We start from the raw sequence: 22,721 nt of genomic DNA, 5'->3' as shown, positions 1-22,721 counted from the left end.
CGCCGGGTCGCGGCTCCGGGGGCTCGGCGGGGAGGAACTGGGGAGTCCGGGGACTCGTGCTGCCCTTCCCCGCCTGCCGACTCGCTCTTGTTCTTCCCGTTTCCCCCCGTTTCTCCAGGCGTTCCGCGGCAGCGGTGCCCGTTTGCCGCCCCGCGTGCCTCGCGCGCAGCCCGCGGCGCCCGACGTGGGTTGTGGCGCCCGCCGAAGGGGCGACCCGCGGCAGCAGAGCCCCCAGAGCCGCAGCCGCAGCCCTCACGGTTAACGGGCCGGCCGTGGCCAACCTCTTCTCCCGTTTTTGTGTGTTGATGTGTTCCSGTCACCTGTGCGCCTTGGCCTGGCTCCTGCTCTGCCCATGGTGCGAGGACYGTGGGGCAGGTAGCGGCGCTGGCAGAGGCCGCGGGGCCCGGGRAGGAGATGCCGGCGCTGGCGGCACCTTTGGCAGGGCGCCCAAGGTGACCCCCCGACGTGGGGAGCGTCCCCTTCGCCCTGCGTGTCCCGTTGTCCCTGTTCGTGCCGGTGTCACGCGTGATAGGGGCTCCGGTGTGGGAGTTACGCAAATACCAACGGTTATTTATGCATATACCATAAATATATGTGKGTCTAGGTGTGTAACGGTCTTTCAGCGTGTCAGTAGGAAACACGACAAGGATGTCRGAGGGAAGTGCACCCATCCGACTGCCTGCGGGTGTTTCAATGGCCGGGGACTTCTCTGGCCGCCAGCACTTGCTGGGCTCCCAGTCCCTGCCCTGGGCAGGTCGGTCCCCGCTGCGGCCTGGGTCGGTCCTCCCGAGCTGCCCCTTCCCGCTGGTGCTGCTGCTCCCTGCGAGATTCCCGGCCACCGGCTGGAATGTGGTGAACGGAGCAAATCCTCCTTAAAATGACAGCGTGCCAGAGTGTTGTTAGCTCAGTATAAAATAGGTTTATTGCTATGTTAGTGCGTTGACACAGTGATTCTGCCACTTCGTAAAAGGTTTTTATGGAGGAGGTGTTCTCTCTCTCTCTCTCTCTTTTTTTTTTTTTTTTTTTTTTTTTTTTTGCTTTGAGTCTCCCTCCCCTTTTTTTTTGATGAATTAGACCAATCACTTTTGAGAAATCAGAAAAACTTTGACATGCCACTTTCCTCGTTTTCCTAATGGAATTAGTGAAGCTGTTCTTATTTTGTTGGTTGTGGCTTTTATTTTATTTTATTTTATTTTATTTTATTTTATTTTATTTTATTTTATTTTATTTTATTTTATTTTAATTTTCCTCACCACAGACCTTGCCTTATTTATGGTTTTATTACAAACATGACTGTCGCAGTAGACTTCTGTAGGGCGTTAGTCACTGAGTGTTCTGGTAGTTTTGCCTTGTCGTCTCAATATGGTAAGTTAGATATCTACTCTGGGGCTTTTTTGCAATTAAAAAATAATGTATGTATTACARTTTCTGAGCAAAAGTTTTGAGTTGTGTTCTCTGGACCCAGAGTGCCCATGGACTGTTTCTCATTTAGCACTCAAATTCATTCTGGAAAAGCAGACATTATTTGGGATCTTGGTGTACAGATTCAGTAAACGTATGTTATAAATTTGCAAATCAAAAAGGTTTAAACTGTTGTAACGTAAATGCGAGCAGAACTGGAGGTTATTTAAGGTATGGTGAAAAGAAAATGCATAGGCTGATGCAGCACGCAGGGATTATCCTGACTTGACTCATSGGGGTAGGCTCTGCATTTTGTGCAGACAGTTGAGCTGAGCAGCAGTGATCACTCTGGAGTGATTTCCCCGCTTGCTTTCCTGGGTTGTACCAGCCTGGCAGAAGCTGAGTGCTATTCCAGAGCTGCTTATTTCTCTGATGGAAACTAGGCTAGCAGTTAATGAGTCTCAAAAAGATCTTGTAGATTTTTAAGATTTGGTACAGGTTTGGTGAAACTATTTACTGCTCAGTTTTATACCTGTGTGCAGCTGAAAATATCCTGTGATTTGAAACAAGACAACTGGCAGACTAAAGTGAAATTAAGAACTTGTTTAGGCCAGATCAGTTCTCAGCAATCACCTCTTCTTGATAAAGTAAGTAACTCCGTGCTTGGTATGTGTGATTTATTTTGATTTCTTACTGAGCAGAGATTTATGATCTGTAACATATTGTCTGCATGAGATCTGTAATGTCAGATTTGAACTAGTCTTACGGAAAACATTTCTGCACTTGAATATTTCAAATTGGTAATTTTTTGAGTGGATACTTTTTTTTGCTMGAGGATACTGGTCTGAATTTGGTTACTGTCAACCTCTAACATTGAACCCTTTCACAGTTTGTATTTTACCTATTCTTAAAAGCTGAAGTGCAATTTACCTGTAGGAGAGTAACCAGAGGAAGTGCTACGATAATTAAAAGGAAAGTTGGAAAACATGTGAYGAAGTTATGGCTTAAAATGTAATCGTCATCTTTTCCCTGTTCTGTAAATACTGTTCTGCTTCCTTTGCTATTCTGTGATGTGGTGTCCCTTGGATATTTAAGAAGTAGGAGATACAAATGTTTTAAGCTATTGAAGAGCTATTTCTTTGTTCACTCATTTCCGTACCGTTTGTTGCYGTGGCACTTGGCCAAGTGCCTTATTAGTGATTAAGACAGTTACTTTTTCTTTTTTTAACCTTGTGGTCCTGAAAACTGTATGTGGCTTTTCATAAGAAACAGATGCTATCCAAAATGAGTTGCTTCTGTGAAGAGACTGAAGTGTTTGTCCTCTGACTGAAGTTATTATATAGGTTTGCATTACATCTCTGCTATATGGTTGGCTTGAAAATCCTGTCTTCAAGCATGCTAAGTATTTAATGTAAATGTGTTACTTCTGCCATATGCTTACTCATTGACTGAACAAGCTTGTATTTTTATGCTTGACAGAATTGACAGTGTTAATACCTTTTTTTTAAATATTGAGCCATGTGTTTTAAATACTGAACCAAGCAGATAACAAAAGTAGCAAGAGGGTGTAACAAGAAGTGGAGTCCTTTTTATGACCTCGTTGTCCCRACGTATATTCATTTCCAGTCAGCAGGTAAATGGAAAATCAATGGTAATCTGCTCAGAATTGCCTTCCTGGTAGAGCTGTGAGCCTTTTCCCCCTTCCCAGGTTTTTGCCTCCGTGTGTCTTGTGGAATATGCAGCTCTCTGGAGTTAGAGGGGGGGAAAAATGCTTCTCGTTGTAAAGCTCCAGCATCTTTACATATTGTTGTGTAACATCTTCAGGCTTTGTTAAAAAAAAAATGTTGTTTTAACAACGAGCAGAAACGGATGGAGGATTTTATAACCTTGGGGTCTTCTGCTTAGATAAACAAGACTTTCTTCTTTTATGTATCGCAGGATTGAAGACTTCTGCCTAGATTCTACTTTGTCTGTAAAAAGGTCGAGTTTGCACTACCAAAAACTCAAAAATGCCAAATTAGACTTGACACTCCATCCTTTTACTTTCCCATTCTGCAAGGATGCTGTATGCCCCCGTTAGGGATTCATTTTAGCTTTTTGGTGAACTAAAGCTTTGTTCCTTCTTGAATCATGGCTATAGAATAAGAATGTTTTTAAAGAATTCTTAGTTTTCAGGCTTGTTGTCCTGACCGGTAAGGATCAAACGAGACCTTTCAGAGTTTACCAGAGGGCAGCAGAGAAGCTCACCCTGTGAAATCRCAGGGTTTCTTTCTCATTTTTCCTCTCTCCAGGCACGCTCCACACTGTACCTGTCTTGGCTGCTGTGCCGTTTTGGCAAGAATAGAGCTGTTCTTGCTCTATTTATGATACCCCTGTCACACTTGAAAGTTTTACAGACGTCATCTCCCTCCCTGGGAGGGAAGGTGTCTGTTTATATATATTGTTAGATCCTTCCCAGGGTCAGTCTGTTCTTATGATGTAGAAAACCTCCGTGCACTCAGGAAATGCAGCTCCCAATACCTCTATTTTGGAACCAAGTGATTTGGACCTGAGCTCTTTTAGGTGACTGTACCCCTTGAATAAACCTTCTGTAAGACTGTATGGATGGTGCAAAATGTGCCCTTTCTCCAAAGGATAGTAAGGAAATCAAGCCGTGTTTGGGAGGACAGATTTTACTTAATCAAAAGTTGATATTACAAGAAAAGAGTTGGGGTGGGGGTCATGAGGGGTAGACAGAGCAAGACAGTCAGTGTTCGGGAATGCAGGAGGCTTCATTTGGTATTAATGATCCTCCCAATGGAAAAAAATAGAGTAATTTCTTTTGGTATGAAAGGAATGTCTTAAGAGGTGGTTGAAAGTTGCGGAGTGGTGCCAAGACTGGAGAAGTGAGTGAAACTGGAGGTGCAGCGCTGCTGAGCAGCAGATGTGACACAGGTTATTGCAAGTACCCAGAAGGGGATCTGCTTGCTGTGAGGATGTAAAGCTCGGAGGCTGGGGAGGGTCTGAAATCTTGGAGTGCTTTAGCAATTGACAAAAATCATTGGAGTAATTCCCAAAGCACCCTTTCTRTGTGCCATCCTCCCATATGGGCCGTAACCAGTAAAGCATTAAGTTGAGGCATTAATGAATTTACTTTCAAAGTAAAGTGCAATCTGACTGATCATAAAGCTTTCAAATGTTGTGATGAGTTGWAAATCTCTGCTCTGCTTGACTTAAATCTTTTCTCTTAGGACTAAAACAATTCGGTGTTTCRGCTGAGCTTGGCTAGGAGAGGTCGGGATTAGAATTCCTTCAGAAGAGCCTACTTCTAGAGTTTCTTTTTGTTCTGCAAACTGTTAACATGAGGGCTAATATCAATAAATTTCGGTCTCTGAGCTTTCATAGTAGTGATTATAGTTGGTATCCCAGCCCTGGTAGGTTTGAGCCTAGAGTTACCCGCTCTTTCCAGTGCCCAGCATCAATGAATTGCTTTGTCCTCGGGAACAAAAATTTCCCTCCCGTAAAGCACCAGATCTGCAGTTTATCTAAGTGGTGGGTCTGAATCCTCAAAGGTTGTAGCAATATCACCCAGCGCCTTTCAACTTTAAAATATTCACCTGATTTGAAAATCTGAGACGATTCCTTCTTCTACGATAATCCCAATACRTGCTATTTGTATTGCCAGATACACCCCTGGAAATGGTTTGTTCTGGCTATGATTTGCAAATGCCCAGGGCATTGCACCTGGGTTAGAAGTCTCTATAGCAGCTGCTTCTGGGCTTGTTGCTGCCATTCTTGCTGGGCTGCCAGTTGGGTTTTTGCCACTCTTGCTGAGCTGTAAATTGGACTTGTTACTGTTTCTGGAACTGTCACTGTCGGATTGCAGTCGGGCTTCTTGAAGCTGTTGCTGAGCTGCAGCCTGTGCCTGCTCTGAAAGATTAAAATCTGAGCTTCCCGCCTCAGCCGTTGTTTCTTCAGCCACTTGCTCATTTGCCTGGTTTTAGCTTTTATTTCAGCAGTTGGGGTTGGGGGGAAGGGAAATAACACCTGGTATCCTGTGCACAGGGGTAGGACTTTCATCATGTGCAAGCAAAAAGACTCATGACCACATTTAAGCTGTACCCGTTAGCAGGAGTTTGAGTTTATTACCAAGACTCCTTCAAGGTTTAGACTGTTTCTGTGAACCTTCTGCTTTATTCCCTGCATGCACTGTCCCTTATGCCCTTGTCTGATGAATTCTGAGCAATTAGACTACAGTTCCTCACAGAGATTTCACATGGTGGAATTACAGGCAAATCCAGCAAGTCTTTTCAAGACTGAAAACAGTTGAGCTTTGGCTTTACATTKGATTATCGAGAGGCCATACATGGAACTGGCATAAGGTTGTGGTCAGTATTTAGTGACGATCTTCTCTCTGGTTAGTTTTATCAAGCTGGCACTTCCAAGTTTCATGAGACTGCTTGCAGTCTGTAGTTCATATGGAACTGCATAAAATAATAATAAAAAATAGTCTTTAAATTCTGTGTTAGTGGTGCTAATGCATGCTAGTCTAACCACTCTTTTCTGAAGCTGAGGTTGACAAGGGTCTGCTTACCCAGAGGTGTCCTTGGCCGTGTTTCTTGGTGGCTGAGAACCCCTTGCTGYGCGGTGCAGCTCTAGCACGTTACTCATCAGTTCCCCCCCGAGGGGCTCATCTGTCACAGGAGAAATCCTGGATCAGCTCATCAGCAGAGGAGCGAGTCTCATCATCCTGAGCCTGGCCTCTCTTCCTCTACTCCACGTTCTTCCATAGGCAGTTGGAGTTGCTCGTCTATCCTCAGTTTGTCTGCCTTCATCTGTGGGAAGGCTGGGATGAAAACTGTTCTTGGTGAGACCGCTATGAAAACTGCCTCCAGCAGCCTCTGTGCAGAGCTGAGCTCATCCCCCTGACTTGCTTGTTGCATTCGAAGTGTTAATAGCGTCCCTGSTTCTGAACAAAATTTTCACATTTCCATCTGCCATTATCGTAAGATCTAACTTCATGACAGGGGAGAACTTTGAAAAGCAAAACGTGTGAACTGYGAGCCAAAAAAAAGGCTCAAAATACTATCGTTAATGAAAGAATCCGTGCAGGTAGTCACAGGACTAGAGTCTGGTCTGCTTATGAACTTGGAGAAGAAGAAAGATTCATAGGGTGGAGGCTAAACATAAGGAAATTCATTTTGCAACATTTATGTTTTATTTTCTAAGTTGCAAAATTCTAAACTTAGAATGAGAACACTGTAACTGAACACCTGCAAGGATTATGTAAAATCACTGACAGATGTTTTGTCTTTTTTTTTTATATTATGCTATTAATTAAAAGTGGACAAGCTACTTTGTTAAAGGATAAAATAAGGATAAAGGATAACATTTGAAGGATTTGAAAGCCTGATCTATCTAGCTTCATTTCCAGGCTTCCTGGTGGTCTCCCCTGAGTTTGGGGTTACACTGGATCTGAGGAAAATCCAGTGGATCCAAGCACTGTGTAGCTGTTTTCTTTCTGTTTGTTTCTGAACTTGGGTTTGCAGCCGCAGTAACTCTGGCTATTGTTACTACTTGTCAGTTCTATTAAAAGCTTTCCCAGAAAGTAAAGGGGAATCACGCAGGGAGCGCATCTTGACCAAGCATCCTGACGCAAATCTCTACCTTTCTGAATTCTCACCTTTCTAAATCTGGGTTCAAAAAAGAAAATCAGACCTTGGTGTGTTCCCTGGCTATTTCAGCCTAGAGGGAGTAAATAGCAAGGTTGAGACTCTTGTGGAAAATCCAGTGCTGGCAGCTCTCTGGGAGAAGGCTCCGGTCCAAGGCGACAACTGCAGCAGCGCGGCCCGGGCCGGGGGATTGTCTCTCCAACAAGCGTAGCCCCAGGAAGCCATTTAGGGCTACACAGCGTCCAGCCAACACCTTGAACTCGGTCCAGAAACCCAGAGCTTACGGGGCGCCGCTGCCAGCAGCGTGACCTGCAACACAACCTGGCCATGTTAGCAGACAATTTAAGGGGCCTGTTTTCTGAAGGGCCTTTCAGACTCCTGATAATAGTCTGTGGCACAGATAACAGCTGTGAGGTTGACTCGCTAAGTCTCTTAAATTTGTATTTAAATGAAGAGAATGCTTTTCCACATAACCATGTTAGTTTTGTTAGAGGATTTTGTTCTGACAGAACAGGCTTGAATAAAGGTACTTTGCTAAGCATGACAGTGTGCACTTTGGGTAGTTGTAGGTATTGTCTGGCCGCCTGGGATTGCCACGAGAAAAGTTAATTACACGATTCAAAATTTCGTGTTCAGAAAGCATCCAGACAGCGTGACTCATTCCGAAAGTGGGAAGAGATCAAATCTAGCGTGCGTTGCTGGAAACTTTTCTTCTTTTCTTGAACGATTTGTATCTCTGTGTGTCTTGCTTCAATTCATAAATAATAAAATTAAGAAAGAAATTAAGCAGAGGGCCCTCGGGCATTCCTCTGAAAGTAAGCACCATTCCCTGGTTTGTTCCAGACAAATCTATAGCGTGTTCCGTGCTGTCCTGATGTTGATGAGAAGGGCTGCTTGGCAGCCAGCTGGATTGGTGCTTGACAGGGATTTTCAGCATTTTCTGGCTTGCAAAATGCTGAAAAAATTGCCAATACAGATAGAAGGCCTAGGATAGATGCAGATTGACAGAAGGTTGCCCTTACTTGGCTTTCTTTTGCAAACTGTAAAAATAGGGCTTTGCTTTCAATAACTGTACACTGGAATTTGAACATCAATGTTGTGTGATTTATATATATTTATATATCATTATATTTCTATTACATTTTTATATATCATTCTCTCTATATATCTTTATATATATTTCTATATATCTTTCTGGCTCCTTATGTAGGCAATGTCCTAGCTCGATGCAGCTCTGTGTGGGCACCACGTCCTCGTGTGAGGAGCAGCTCAGGTGCCCGTGGCCTCGCTCTACCCCAGGTGAGGGGAGGTTGGAGTTACTCACACCCACAGGGAGCAAAGGAGCTGCTAGGGTAGCCCTGCTGTTTCCCTGCTCTTTACACCACGTCAGAGGATGTCATGGTGAGGTTACCTGAGGTCATGAACAGTTTGTGCAAGTCTCACTCGAAGGCAATTCTATTGATTTAAAGTGTGTATGTGTGTATATATATGTGTATATATATATATTTAATAGAATTTACAGACCTTCTAGCCCTCTCTTAAGATGAATGCCTGTTGGGAAATATATCTCTGTTTTAGTAAACGTTAAGAATAGCTACAGAGGCTTGGGCCTTTTCTCCAAAGGTGAGATACCAAGAGTTTCTATCTGTTTTTCTACAGACAAACATTACTGTTTTTTGAAAATACAGTTGATACTATTTAATTGAAATTTTGAAAAGGGCTAGGTATTTTTCTTCGCCTAGAGAACAGCATCACTCATCTTTATCATAATATCAGTTGCTTTTTTTCTTTTCCCTGAATTCCAGGGACATTTTACTGATTGTGTCATTCATTCCTCTGCCCGGCTGTAAGGTCAGGGCTCTTTTGTGTCTGTGCAGCCTAGAAAGAAGTTTGCTTAGTTTTGAGGAATGGCAAGTCGTCCTCTCAGGTGTTATGCCCAGGGTAGTTTGCATCATGTAAGATACAACCTGGTGAAGAGGACTGTCTGTTATTGTGCCACTTCTTAATTTGGCAGATCCAAGCAGGTCKCTTGCAGTTCCCAAATCCAGCAGTAACGTGGGCTATTTTAGCACAGCAGTAGATTGTAGGCAAAGCTTGCAAGCTTTGTCTTTATTTCATAAATGCAGTGGAAAGTGATCCATTCTTAGCTTGTGCAGTATTTTCTTGCTAATGCATCATTTATTATTACTGGTGATTTAGCCTAAAGTTCTACAATAAACGATAATGAAATATTTTAATGGGACAAGTCCTCTTTCTAATTGCTGCGACAATCCCATTAGAATGACAGAACGCCTGTTCTCTGGGCTTGTCTAAAATCGTTTCTTTTTAAGTAAGCCTTTGTTTTCAATGTGTCTGAAATAACAAACAAGACCTGGCTGCAAGTAGCAGCCTCTCATCTAGCAGCACTTCCCTGGTATCTTCAGCCGGGGCTGCCTGAATTTCCCAGCTGCTCCAGCGCTCCCTCTGATCCTGCCCTTGGTGCTTTTCATACCAGCTGGGCAYGGTGGGCAGGGGCCTCCCAGCTTCCCAGCCCTTCCTCTGCTGAGCGGTTCAGCCCCATGTGGGTCCCTCCACAGGGTCCCAGTGTCCCCCCCGTCTCCTTGTTGTCCCCCAGGGAGTCCCAGAAAACATCCAGGGGCTCCACATTTCTGACCAGTTCAAGACTTTCTGTCAGGCTGCTGCTTGAGTAAGTGYTACACACGAAGTACACATGATGTCCAATCTTCATGCCACACAAAATAATAAAAATAGGGGTGTTTATTGCTTATTTGTCTTGAAAGAGCACAAATTCAAAGGGCTGCTACATATGCCTTATTTCGGCGACTGGCTCCAAGTTAACATTTTTGTGTTTAAAATATGGTAATTGCTAAACTAGTCGGGTTACTGGGTTTGGGGGGTTTAGCAAAAGAAGTAGAGCCCTTCTTTGTGCTTCAGCGCTGCGCACTTTCTGGTGATGCTATTGTGGCCTGTCACAGATGCGACAAGAGATTTGCTTTGTTTCTTACTGGCCTTTCTTTGTTGGCCTCATCATTCCCAGTAGGAAATCCAGTGTACTGCTTAAAACCTTAATATGAATGCTTTTTTTTTTTTTTTTTTTCTTAATGCTTTCTTTTTTGTCATTGCAAGAGTGATTTAATAGAATGATCTGACATTTTATAAGCCTTGGACACCACAATTTCTTTCAGGGCAGATTTGAAGAAAGAAACGTCTTCAAGAATGGTCAGCTGCTTTAGGTGACAGATACCATGCAAAAAGTAGAGTTAGAAAATGTTTTCTTAATCCCATGAAATTRGAGCTTGTTAGAATATTCTGGGTAAATGAAATGATGCCATTTAAGTCTTTGGGCTCCCAAGTTTCAGTTTGGCTGTGATCTAGTGTACCAATAGATTAATCAACAACTGAAGTTTAGACTTGGTTCTTAGAAAACTCCATGCACACAGAGTGTGGAAAGTTATTTTGTGAGATTTCTATAATTATTGTAGATGGCACCACAGGAGCATGTCTTCCCAAGTAAGCCCCTTATAACCTTATTTTTAATACAGACTTTTAAGCCAGCCTTAGTTGTGCACGTGGAGCCCCAAGTCCACCAGTCTTGTGCCAGTAGGTTCGCAGTTTGCTACGGGTGCATGTAAGTGGCGTCATAAGTATCTTCTGCCAAAGCAACAGGAGTTTCTGGTATCCCGAGTGGAATGCTTGGCCCTCTTCTGAGGGATAATAAACTAACGACTGGCCAACGGATCCCGCTGCACTTAAGGGCAGATCCAGGACATAGGTAAGCTAGACTGGCTGCTTATTTTGTCTACAGAAGTTTTAATATGCTTAACATTATCAAACACCAGCAACTAAGGTAGTCTAAATACCCCAGCAGGACTGATTAGCTTTTTCAGATCACTGCTTTTATTCACTGTTTGCAAAGAAGCTTAATCCAGTGCTGGCGATCGGGCTCCCCGCTGAGCTCCTGGGTAGCTTTCTCTCCGTCTTTGTGTTCACAGMGGCAGAAATTAGGAGTCTTCTGCCTCTGCCTTGAAAAAACTCCCCAAAAGTCGCGTTAGTAGCTAGCTGTTCCCAGTGCTCAATGGACAGTGCTGGRAAACAGTAGTTTGAGCTTTTGCTTWGTGGCTTAGTAGCTGTGTGCAGTGTCATAGTATGCTGGTGCRTTATTGCGTTTACTATCCCAAATAACTTAATATCCACGTAAAGCTTGGGAGATTACTCATACGGTGCGAACAAACCCCTTCACGTCGGTCTCAGTGCTTCCCAGCAGGCAGCCTCAACACCCGAGCAGGGGAGGACGCCGACTGCCGTGGTTTTCAGTATTGCTCGTAGGCACGTAATGAGGCTGAAGTTCAGCAAACRCTTTTGTCACAGTCGTTCAGATGAAAATTTACAGTTGGAGAATCTCTTCAGTGCTGCAAACTGATATGCCTTGAACTATCTCTGCTAAAGTTACCGGGACTTCTTATGTGAATATCCACCTCACTCTTTCAGCAGACAAACATACTGTTTTTATCACTAAATGTGTGAGCTGTGAGCTTGTGACACTGGAAATRTTAGGGGGAGGGAGGGACACTTGTGCTTGGATTTTCTTGCAGCTTACTTCAGTAATAAAAGTAATAGCAGTAAAAACCTGGATCTGTTGTAGCTCCTGGGTTTTGTTCACATCGTTCTTCATTGCAAAGAAGCAGAAAGGTCTCGGCATCTAGAGAGGATCTGTGAAATAGAAAGAAATTCTGTTGCAAACAAATATGAGTGACTCCAGAACAAAAGGATGACTCGTAGCTCCTCTCTATCAAGTGCCCTAATGTTTCAATGCCACTGGTTAAAAATAGCCATTATTCCATGAATTAACATGACGTGTTTTCAGTGTAATCGGCTTCATTGCCATTGGAACTGAAATATTATTACTCTGCTATGGTTGCATGCAAATGCAAGCTTACTGCTTTTATTGAGTGGTGCACCAAAGTGTCAGGAAATTCAGGAGGCAGTTTCTGAGTACATTTCAGTGTTTGCAAGGGGCTCCTTTCATATTTCCTTGTGCATTGTCCCGATATGATTAATTTTCCTAGCAAGAATAGGAAAATGCAAATAGTTACTGCTAGATTTTTCTTTTCAATATTTTCCCGTACAAAGACCTCACAGCTCCCATTATAGAAGAGATTATATTCTTTAGGATTGGGGTTGGAGCCGGGGGGAGGCTTTTTTTTTTCCCCCCTCCTTTTTAATAGAAACTCCCAACTTTTACTACTTAAAAATAATTCCTTTCTTTGTTTCGTGAATTAGAAACAATGAGGAGAAGCCGAAGTCTGCCCAAGCCAGGTGTTTCTTGTTGGCAGCCTGCTCCCTAATGACTCTGGCTCTCGTACAGCAGCTGCCTGCTAGTCTCTTTTGTGAGGCCTATTGTTGCCGCACACCCCTCGTTAATACACATGCTGCCCGGGGCAGCCCCCCGCGCATGACATCAACTCGCTTATCTTAGAGCCCTCCAAACCTGGGGCAGGCTGCGGAGGTTGCCTCGCATCTGCCCGGCCAACTAATTGTGCGCCGCGCGCGCGGCGATTGGCTCCGGGGCCGCGCGGCGCTGGCGGCCGCAAAGACGTCGCCACTCCATCTGCCGCTGCGCTCATTGTCCCGCTCGCCTCAAGCCGCCGTCCGTCGCCTGCGGGAGCTGCTCCTGGGAGAGCCGCGCGAAGCCAATGTCTGTGTGTTCGCCGGCGAACGTAAGTACGCGCCTGCCTCGCCGCTCGCATGGGACGTTTCGCCCTCCCCGTGCTTGGAGCTCGCGTTCCACACCGGCGCTCGCAGCCTAGATTTGCACCCTGAGGAAAGCGGGGAGAAAAACGTCTATATTTCAAGGCTAAGGGTAGAAGTGAGCGCATCTTTTGGCACAGCACATCCTCTCAAGGAACTTTTAAGAGCATCAGTAATGCTGCGTATCCAAGAATTTGAAAACGGCAGGCAGTATAAGCCAACAGAACAGATTTTCCCTCAGTCCCTTGGGGGAAAGGGGAGGTTTCAACTTTCAGAGATAGATGTTTACCCTTTTCTCCAAATATACTATCACTTTAATGAGATTAAGGTAAAAAAAAAAAAACTTTTTTTTTTTTTTTTAAACTTTTCCATTGTACCATGCAATGAGTGAAACTTCTTCTGTTTGTGAAAATAGAAAGGGCTCCATTGTGGGATATATGAAGTTACTACAGCATAAGATGCAGCATTAAGCTGCTCTCAGGTGGGAGCATTTTACAGCCAGAGGCTTTGTCCTCTTCTTAAATGTGTCAAATCGAGCCAGGTTATTTTTATAAAGTTTCTAATCTGTTTTGTTTTATGTTTCAAATTCAGATGTTAGACTGAAGAACAAACACTCCGTGAGCCTGTTGCAAGGATCTTGTAAAAGAGTCAAAGGAAAAAAAAAGCCTCCAAACCTTCATATATCAGTAGGGAAGGAAAGAGGGCATATAAAAGGGTTAAAAAGAGGTTTGCATTTCTACCACATGCCCTATTGTGTGAACATATGCATGAGTCTATTGAAAGTTTTCAGAAGATGGGCAGGCCACCAGTTGCTGGTCTCCTGCAGTTCCAGTAGACATCTGTTGCCCCAGAGCATTAACCAATCTGTTCAATGGGACATCCTTCCTTTGTTAGCTAGAATGCTGCAGACAACAGCACTCGCTGAAATACAATGGTAATTAAATACATAGAAACTACAGCAGTAGGTATTTATTACATATTCATTATTTTATTTGCATTGTTGCAGTATCTTTACCATTTGGATAACTAATACATTTTTTTTCTTTCTGATCAGCTCTGCACTTCTTTGTGACAAGTAATTACACCTTTCAACAAGCTGTGATCTAAATATTTCCCATTTACTATTTAGAAGACTAAAATAAATCTTCCTGTGTGAAAGCAAGATGAACTATTTCACTGTAGAATGAATCTTCAGAAACTTTGAAGCTCTTTTGAGATTACACAGTTGCTGTTACGCTTTGTGATAAGATGCTYTCTTTCACTCCTTCTTATATTTTCYTTCAYGTACTGAGTTTGTATTAAACCACTGTTCTTAAGTTCGGTAAGAAGTGGCAAATATGCAGAATATACATTAAAAGATTAGATGACCTATTTGCCCGCGTTCCTTCTAGMATTAGAAGTGTTTTGTGTGAAGTGAATTAATGAGCTGATTACTGCTAATGGTTAGTGGAACATGGGGGTGAATTAAGAAATGGAAAAGGAATATGGTTTTGCAGTGTAGTGGCACAGTGTTCATGCACAGTGTTATATTTATACTTGATAAATGTCTATGAGTCAATAATAGAGTATTTTAGGCCTCTGATAGTGAGTCTAGTCTGAGGTTATAGTTTAACTTCTAAGAAGTTGATGATGCCATAGGGATGTGAGAATTGGGACTTACCTGCTTTATTTTTTTTTTCATAAATAAGAAAATTTTACTCAACTGTGAGTGTAACCAAAAAAGCTGAAGGTTTTTCCTGGCAATAATTTTTTGACTTTTTTTTTTGTGTCTCTTGTTTGAGTCAGAACTTGTAGCAGGTATTTGTCTTATCTGTGTTGCATTGTATCAGGAAACATACTGTAAACAGTATGTGCATAGGGAGCTCCTTGTAAGTGAAAGATGTAACGAGCTCTTCATATTGGATGTTACTCCATGAATAAATGTGACCTTTTCCACTCTTYCTTGTCCCATGTAGAGGTGTGCTAGTATTTATTTGGAATATAAACTCATTCAGACAGGCTAGATGGCAAATCACTCCTCACTGACCAGCTCATGATAACGTGACACGCTCCAACAATGTTCTGCAGCGACGTCTGATTTTCATGGTTCTAGTTAATGAATCTCGTAAAGGACACGTGGGGATCTCCAAAGTCTAGCATTTCTAAGAGATGTTGCTGACCACAAATATGGTGTGCAAAGTTCACAGATGTTGTAAAAACTTGCCTGAAAATAAATACAGTTTGCATGCAGGGTGTAGGCCAAATTCCGGGAATGGGGCACTGCTTATGCAAAACCGCTTCAGAAATCTTTAGCTTTGGGTTTGCGGGAGCACRTCGCTTTTAATTACCCTTTTAAAGCAATCGCATGGTGATTATATACTGTCCCTGACTGATTTGAAAGCTGCTGCYCTTATTAGTGTCTTCTCTATGTTGGTTCTGGAAAAAAGTAGAGTTTATCAGGCAAAGGAAGCAATGGTAGTGGAGCAAGCTGGAGGCTCATGAGAGACTAAAAGCAACCCTCACTACATGTACATTCCCCACGGGGGACCAGTATGGTGCTAATGGCCTGTTCCATGTGTAACTGATGTATAGGTCATCTGAAGGGTTTCGTGTAGCGTCTTATTTTGGGGTATAGACTTTTTGTTTTTGGTAGTTGCAAAGGAGGATATTGTGACTAGCTGTTGTAAGGCGTTTGCAGAACTTCAGTAAGGAGCCAGTTGGAGAATGGCTTAAGCCACTCATTGACTTCAGTCATTGTTTTAATGAACAGTAAAAGAAAAACTTCCGATCTGTGTACTTTGAGATTTGTTCGTTTTGTGCTATTAATGCCCAAACTCATCTCCTCTTATCTAAAACAAACGGAGTCCCCCCTCCAGAAGCCCGGAAAGCCTCTTCCTCCGCTCCTGGTTGCGCTGAGGGCCCCCATGGCCTTGGCCGGGCCCAGGCGGCGCGGCGTCACCCCGGCGGCCGCGCGGCTCCGGCAGCGCCGCCGGCAGCTGCGCCCGTCGCGGGGCACCCGGACGCGCTCCGGGCCCGGCTCTTCCCCGCGCTTTTGTTCGGCCGCTTGTTCCCCGCTCTGCCCTGCCAGGATCCGTGCGGGGAGGTGGGGAGCGCAGCCTGGCAACTGCGGCCTGTTGCTAGGCAGCCCCGCCGCCCGCCCGCCGCGATTCCTTGTTTGCCTTCCCCCTCCTTTCCCTCTTTCCCCCCTTTTTTCTGTGTGTGTCACTTCTGWGAAGGCCACAGTGTTGGTTTTTTAACTGTATCCGTTGACTGGGCTATTGTTAGGATTTTTTAGTAGCCCGGCTCCATCGAGTGTATTATGCTAGTTAATAAATCACCGTGAGAAAAGGCTCRCTTCCGAAAACCTCACTGTATTTAATCTGCAGGCCTCAAAATCCTCAGGCTTCGCGTTCAGGGAAAGTTACGGTCCTTGACGTGCTACTTGAGAGACTTACGTGGAGCTTTGCTCTCTTCTAGCAAGGTCAGAGCTAACAAAAACTTTAAAAGTAGCCTCAGCTGGATTAAGGGGCTGGAGAGGAGAAAAAGCTGGTAACTGCATTGCAAAAGATGGTGAGTTTATCTAGTGCAACACCTTGATTTACCAATGTGCCCCACCACCCTGGCAATGCTTTTAACCTTCAGTGTCCATAGGACCTGGTTGTACTGAATCACAAGCCTGGATTCATTTCTCCAAGGAAGCTCTGCCAGTCTTTTATCCCAGGCAGAGGAGAGTAGACTGTGTTTTGCCAGTGCTTGGGCACTCTTAATGGTGCTGACTTGTGAGGGTGTGAGTTAATATCCTTGCTAACAGAGAAAGATCTTGGCTTTTGGTTGAACACATCTATAACTTACATAGTTTTAGAACAAGAAATTCTGCTTGATACAGTCTTTTYCTATCTATATGTATAACCACATATGTACAGTATTTGTCAAACTTGAGCAAAGCTCTTTGCATGTATTTCGTTTTTGCCTTGTAAAACAAAAGAGAGTTTTGTGTTTTGTAGTGTTCCTTAATGAAGTTTTTCTTTGCAGTTGTATTGTTTGATATAGTCCATTTTCATCTATGAGAAATAATTATATTTTTTTTTAATTGAAGCAGTCAAGTGTTTGGCCACCTAAAAGAATAAGGGAAAGATACAGTAMGTTGCCTTTAAACATAGACTGTAGAGGTAAATTTTGTGACAAAGTGGGCAATGGTTTTCTCTACAGTTGTTCTAATGCGAAATTCATGCAGCAAAACTGATGTGGCTGATGTTGAGGTCCCCAAAAATGCAACTTTTCTCCTTTTTTTCCTAGATGACTTCTTTCACTTAAGATTGCTTTATATTTTCACCTAGCAAGAGGCTCACACAAATGTAGTGCAGTAGTTGAAATAAATTTTTAGTTTTATTGTTTTATTGACAGGATTAATGGCTTATTGAATTCGTTGAAAGAATTCCACTGGCTGTACTAGACTTTATATTAGTTCTAGTCTCGAAATCTAGTGTGTGTTAGTGATGCTGCACTCTGAGAGCTGGTAGTCTGTCTCAACTATCACTTTATACGAGAATCAAGAAATGGCTTGAATTCATTCAGTTAAATTGATAATGCATTTTAAGCTTTTTTGTTTTCTTTTTTTCTGTCTCAAATTCTTTTTCTGTATTATGACACTGTTTACTTAACAAGCCAGGTAATCTACTGTTGGATTAGTTTCTGTACAGCAGAAAACTTGAGCTATTTGCTCTAAAAAAAAAAAACTTTGTAGTGCTCTTGTTTTGTGGCTGCATTAGTTTTTAGGGTGTCTGGGKTTTTTTTTTGATTGCTACAGTATTACCATAAGTTGAATGGAATATTTCAATTACTTTAAATCCGAACAGGGGTTTTGTTTCTGAGTTACAGTAAACAAATTTGTAGTGTTTAGTTTCCCATTCTTTTATAAACCAATTTTATTTCTGAAAATGTTTAAGTAAGAACACTTACCATAATCAGAAAAAAAAACCTTTGTTCATTACCTTAGCTGTATATGTTTCTATGAAAAACTTTTTCCCCAAAAAAGTTTTCCATGTCTTAAAAAAAGAAAAAAAATGTATTTTCTCCTGAGAGAGAACAAATCTRTATGCTAGACAGACAGCACTTTTCCTTGGAAGTGAAAATTTTGAATTATTTGAGGAGAGAGCAAGAAAACCCCAAGTAAGATGCATAATCAGCTACACCATTTTTATTCTCTCTTTAGGAATACGGAACACTTTATATTCAGGAATACAAGAAGAACGGCAAAGTGGAGTCAAGTACATGCAGCAGCTTCATGGGCTTGAAGGATCATCTGGGGCATGATCTAGGCCATCTTTATGTGGGGAGCACTGGCACACAAATAAATGCAATTGCACCTTGGTCAGTGGTGGAGAAGCCAACGATGGATAAGGTTAATTCTAGGAAGGAAGATACAGACAAGGAGGCATCCGAAGAAACATCTGGAAGCTCCAGCTGTGACTCTGAAGAAAGCACAAATTCTGATAATGAGTCGGAGAGACTGATTAATATTGCATCAGAATCGCACTTACTGCCTACGACTCACCGACAGCTATGCCGATCTCCTTGCTTAGAGCCTCATATATTAAAAAGAAATGAAATTTTGCAAGACTTGAGGATAGAAGAGGCTCAGATAGTACCTAAGGAAGTCAAAAAGCCCCCTGATGTGGTGAAAGAATATCAAACCAAACTGGAGTTTGCACTTAAGCTGGGTTACTCAGAAGAACAGGTTCAACTTGTGCTAAATAAACTTGGTACCGATGCTTTAATAAACGATATTTTGGGAGAACTTGTCAAACTTGGAAATAAAACTGAGACTGACCAGCCTGTAAGTAATGCTAACACTAGTGTAATGCGTGAAGCGTCTTCCATAGAGTCTCAGAGGTCAGAGTCTCCACTGCAGGAGGATGTGGCAGAGGACGGTGACAACCTGAGGCCAATAGTTATTGATGGCAGCAATGTGGCAATGAGGTATGTGACCCCGAAACTTTTGCTGATATGTTTCTACAGAAGCAGAACTGCCTTGTCCAAATCAAGCACAGGTGTTCTGTATGGTTACCTATAGCTGTGTGCAGGCTGCTATATGTTGCAAGCTGCTTCCTCAGCCAGGCACGATGCAGATCTTTGCAGTCGGGCTRGAGGCCAGGAGGAGTGTGGTGATTTGTACTCACTGCTGAAGCAGCCGTAGGTTAATTATGGCAGTCACTCTAATTATGGCAGTCACCCTGTGTTGGCAGCTGTCAGAGCTCTCCTTCCCACTGCCTGTCTAGTGCTCACTTCTTGTTAAGCCTAGCAGGCCTTTAGTAGGCAGTAGTGCTAAGAGCAGTTGTATCCCTTTGCAGAGTAGGGCAAAGTAGGTGTAAGATTTCTTAAGCTTATAAAGCAGCAAGTGACTTAAAAAAAAATGTGTCTTATGGAATACTTCTTAGTAGGTTGTTCTGTGATAACCAACCTGTATACAAGGTTTTATATTGAGTTGTTTGTCAGATTGAGWGTTAGGCTTTACTGTCATTAATTCCTGAGACCAGTGTACACTTAGACATCCACTTAGATGCCCCCGTGCCAAGGTAGCACCTACCTGCAGCCTTGGCCCCTTCTGAGCAGTAATGTGTTTAGCAAGAGCTCTGGGTGCCTGGGCGAGCTCTCGCTTCCCCAACGGTTAAAGGCAGAAGAAGGAAATGGTAAAGAGATCTTGAGAACTGCCTCTGTGGCTCATATGAATGACAAATTGATTGGTAACTAATTGGATGAGTCATAAGGATTATTTTATTATTACTGTCGCAGCTTTAAAGGTCTCTTTTAGTCTCCTAATGACTTGACATGGTTTTTATTAGCTTAGTAATAAAAGCTGGTGCAAGAGTTTTCAGCGCTAAAGACTTCTGGGGTTTTTTAATTCTTTTTTTTTTTTCCTTTTTTTCTCTTAATCACATCCGTTTCCATTAAAATAGACATTTGAAAATGATCTCATTTTATATTTAAATCTTATTTTTGGCAACAAGGTTACTTTTTTAGACAGGTTAGCCCATAAATGATGGGTATTTTCTCTTTCAAATTACAGCATTTCTGTGAATTCTTTCTGCTTGACATATGCTAATCTTTTTGTGCAACTTGAGTTGCAAAGGAAGTACATTCCAGCTGAGTAAACACTCTTTGAGTATTCAACCTAAAAGCTGTCTAGAGACCTTGAAAAAGGGTTAGAAGAGCGTTTCACGTAAGCTTGAATCACTTCTGTAAATGCTCAGAAGGTTCTGATTTYCTGAAACAGGGCTGCTGCTCTAAAACTTACCATCATAATTTTACTATCTCTGTCATTTCTGGGTGGTTTCCTCCTTCTGTGATGGCTCTCGGCCACTCTGCAGTGCTGCACTGGGTGTTATTTGTTAGCTCTACTCACACCTGAGAGGTGGACTTAAGTGATGGACTTAAGTGTGACTTCCCCTGTCAGCTACACCAGACTTATTCCAGAAGCAGTTCAGGATTAGCCACCTTTCCTTAATGCTCATTCCGTTATTACTACAATAAATATGCAGGATATGCATCTTCTTGTGCTTAATTATTTCCTTATTTGTTATTATGCTTAWTTRTTATTATGCTTAATTATTTAATAAGCCAAGTGAGAATGCATGCTGTATTCTACAGGGCCTTAAAACTATTCTGTTAATTGATTTAATATTCTGTGTCCAAGAATCAAATCAACAGGCCTGCAGTTTGTTTTCACCAACTTTTAATGACGCTGGAAGGGACCTGTGTAGATCATCTAGTCCAGTCCCCCTGCTCAGAGCAGGCTGCTGCCTCAGAACAGCAGGCTGTTCTGAGCAGGGGCATTGGACTAGATGATCTACACAGGTTTCTCAAGGCCACGTCTAGGCAGGATTTGAATGTCTCAAGGACAACTTATGCCAGGATTTGACGGCTCTGTCTGTTTTACATCCTCCCATGAAATGTTCATGCACATTGATTAGATTCCTGAGCCTTTTCTTTTCCAGCTTGAGCAGCCTCAGCTCTCTCAGCCTCTCCTCGTGCGACAGATGTTGCCATCCCTTAATCATCTTTGTGGCTTTTCACTGAACTTGCTCCAGTAAATCCTTATTTCTCTCTTTCTGGGAAATACAGTAATGAGACTAGAATGAGCCACTCGGTGCGAGTGGCTCTGCAGTGACCGCCTGCTCCTTCAGCCCCTTCAGCACCTTCAGTAGGTGCATCCCTGCAGGACACACAGACTTGTAGGTGTCCAGGTGGTTTATCTGTTCCCTAATGTTCCTTTTCACCCAGGAGAAGTGTTTCTTGTTTCAGACTTCCCATGGGTCTCARAGGCCTGGGATTCCTAAGGCAAACCCAACATGTAAAGACCAGGGCAAAGAAGGCCCCAGGTACCTTGACTTTTTCTGTGTTCTTTGTCACCAGTGCCCTGCCTCATTTAGCAGCAGGCCACGTTTTCTCTAGTCTTTCTTCTGTAGCTGATGTACTTGTAGAAGCCCTTTTTGGAGCACAGAATCTCCTCCCCYGATTCAACTCCGAGAGTTTTGCTTTTTCTAGCACTGAACCTGCACTCTTGGACTGCAGCTCTCTGTGTTCTTCCTGGGTCACCTGCTCCTGCTTCCACCTCTTACTCACTTCCTTTTTATATTTGAGTTGAGTCAGGAACTCTGGGCAGTTCCTGACCAAGTTCACCTAGGCAGGTCTCCTGCCACTCCTGATTGACTCCCTGTGCTTTGGCATGGACCAGTTCTGAGCTCAGAAGAGGTCYTCTTGAAAGTCAACCAACTGTCCTGAACCAGCCTTCTGCCCAGGGCTCTGTCCTGGAGGGTTCTTCCGCACAGGTCCCTGAACTGGTAAAATTTTTCTTTCCCAAATTCCAGAATTGTGAGCCTGCTTGCTCCTTGCCCGCTCCTCACAGAATCCATCCCYTCGTGATCACTGCAGCTAAGACTGTCTCCAGCCTTCACATCCCCAACCAGTTCTTCTTTCTCTATAAATATGAGATGCAGCAAAGCACCTTTCCTCATCAGCTCTCTGATCACCTATGTCAGGAAATTGTCATCAATGAACTCCAAAAGCTTCCTTGATTGCTTGGACCCTGCTGTGTTATCCCTCCAGCAGATACTGGGCCTGGGAATGGGAGTTTTTTTCCATTTGTCTGAAGAAGACCTCACTTCTTGATCAGGTGGAGGTCTTCAGACAAATGGACATGCTGTGTCACGTGAAGGGCAGCTCACCCTTCCACACCTTCCTGGCCTGTCCTTCCTAAGGAGCCTGTGCCCCTCCACTGCAGCAGTCCATGCTGGGATATGAGGTATCCCACCGCTTCCCAGTGAGATAAAGCCCTGCAGCTGCCTGGAGACACCAGTTCCTTGAGGTGGCATGAGCGGGTCACCTTTACCTTGTGTTGGCCGGTTGAGACATCTCTTCTCTCCTCGTCATCCTGATCTTTGCTTACAATCCTTTGCTGCCATCATCCTGGTCTGCTGCTTCCTTGCTTGCTTGGGCCGTCATCTCCTACCCCTGTCATTCCTGCTTTATAGCTCTTCTCCCCAGGACAAGCCTTTCAATAGAGACATTTTTGCTTCACTTTTGACACGTCTATTGACAAAGATGTTCTTGCTCCACTTGACCAAGTAGATTCTGTCCCTTGCTAGCAGTGCTTGATCCCTTAAAAAGTGTCCTATGGCTCTAAGAACTAGACCCTTGTTGACATTAGCTGTGCAGACAGTTGTTGACCTGCAGCTTCCATCCTTTCCTCCTTAGGAAATTAGCTAATAGGAAATGCACACTTTAAAAGAGAGGAGTTCAACTTTTCCATGTGAAAGGAACAGCGTTCAGTGTACAGCAGGTCTGAACAGCAGGTGAATTTCTGTATAATCTTGCCCAAATTTCTGTACCTAAATGGCCAGGGTGCCATTATGAATGCCTGACCCCTACAGATTGGCAGTGTGT

The 22,721-nt window shown here is 43.4% G+C and overlaps 1 protein-coding gene across 1 annotated transcript in view; it reads left to right on the top strand.

Moving 5' to 3' along the window:
- The first annotated feature begins 1,289 nt into the window (after window positions 1–1,289).
- The window catches only part of ZC3H12C (zinc finger CCCH-type containing 12C), a 35,196-nt gene continuing 13,764 nt past the window's right edge, over window positions 1,290–22,721 (top strand). Inside the window, exons 1-3 of the mRNA XM_026035032.1 lie at window positions 1,290–1,365; window positions 1,900–2,048; window positions 17,992–18,758. Coding sequence (XP_025890817.1) covers window positions 1,290–1,365; window positions 1,900–2,048; window positions 17,992–18,758 — 992 coding nt within the window. The remainder of the gene's footprint in view (window positions 1,366–1,899; window positions 2,049–17,991; window positions 18,759–22,721) is intronic.

This window comes from Nothoprocta perdicaria, unplaced genomic scaffold, assembly GCF_003342845.1.
Source record: "Nothoprocta perdicaria isolate Ctin4 unplaced genomic scaffold, notPer1 scaffold_155, whole genome shotgun sequence".
Taxonomy (NCBI): Eukaryota; Metazoa; Chordata; class Aves; order Tinamiformes; family Tinamidae; genus Nothoprocta; species Nothoprocta perdicaria.
The sequence above is the reverse complement of the archived record's forward strand: the minus strand, read 5'-3'. Positions and strand labels throughout refer to the sequence as shown.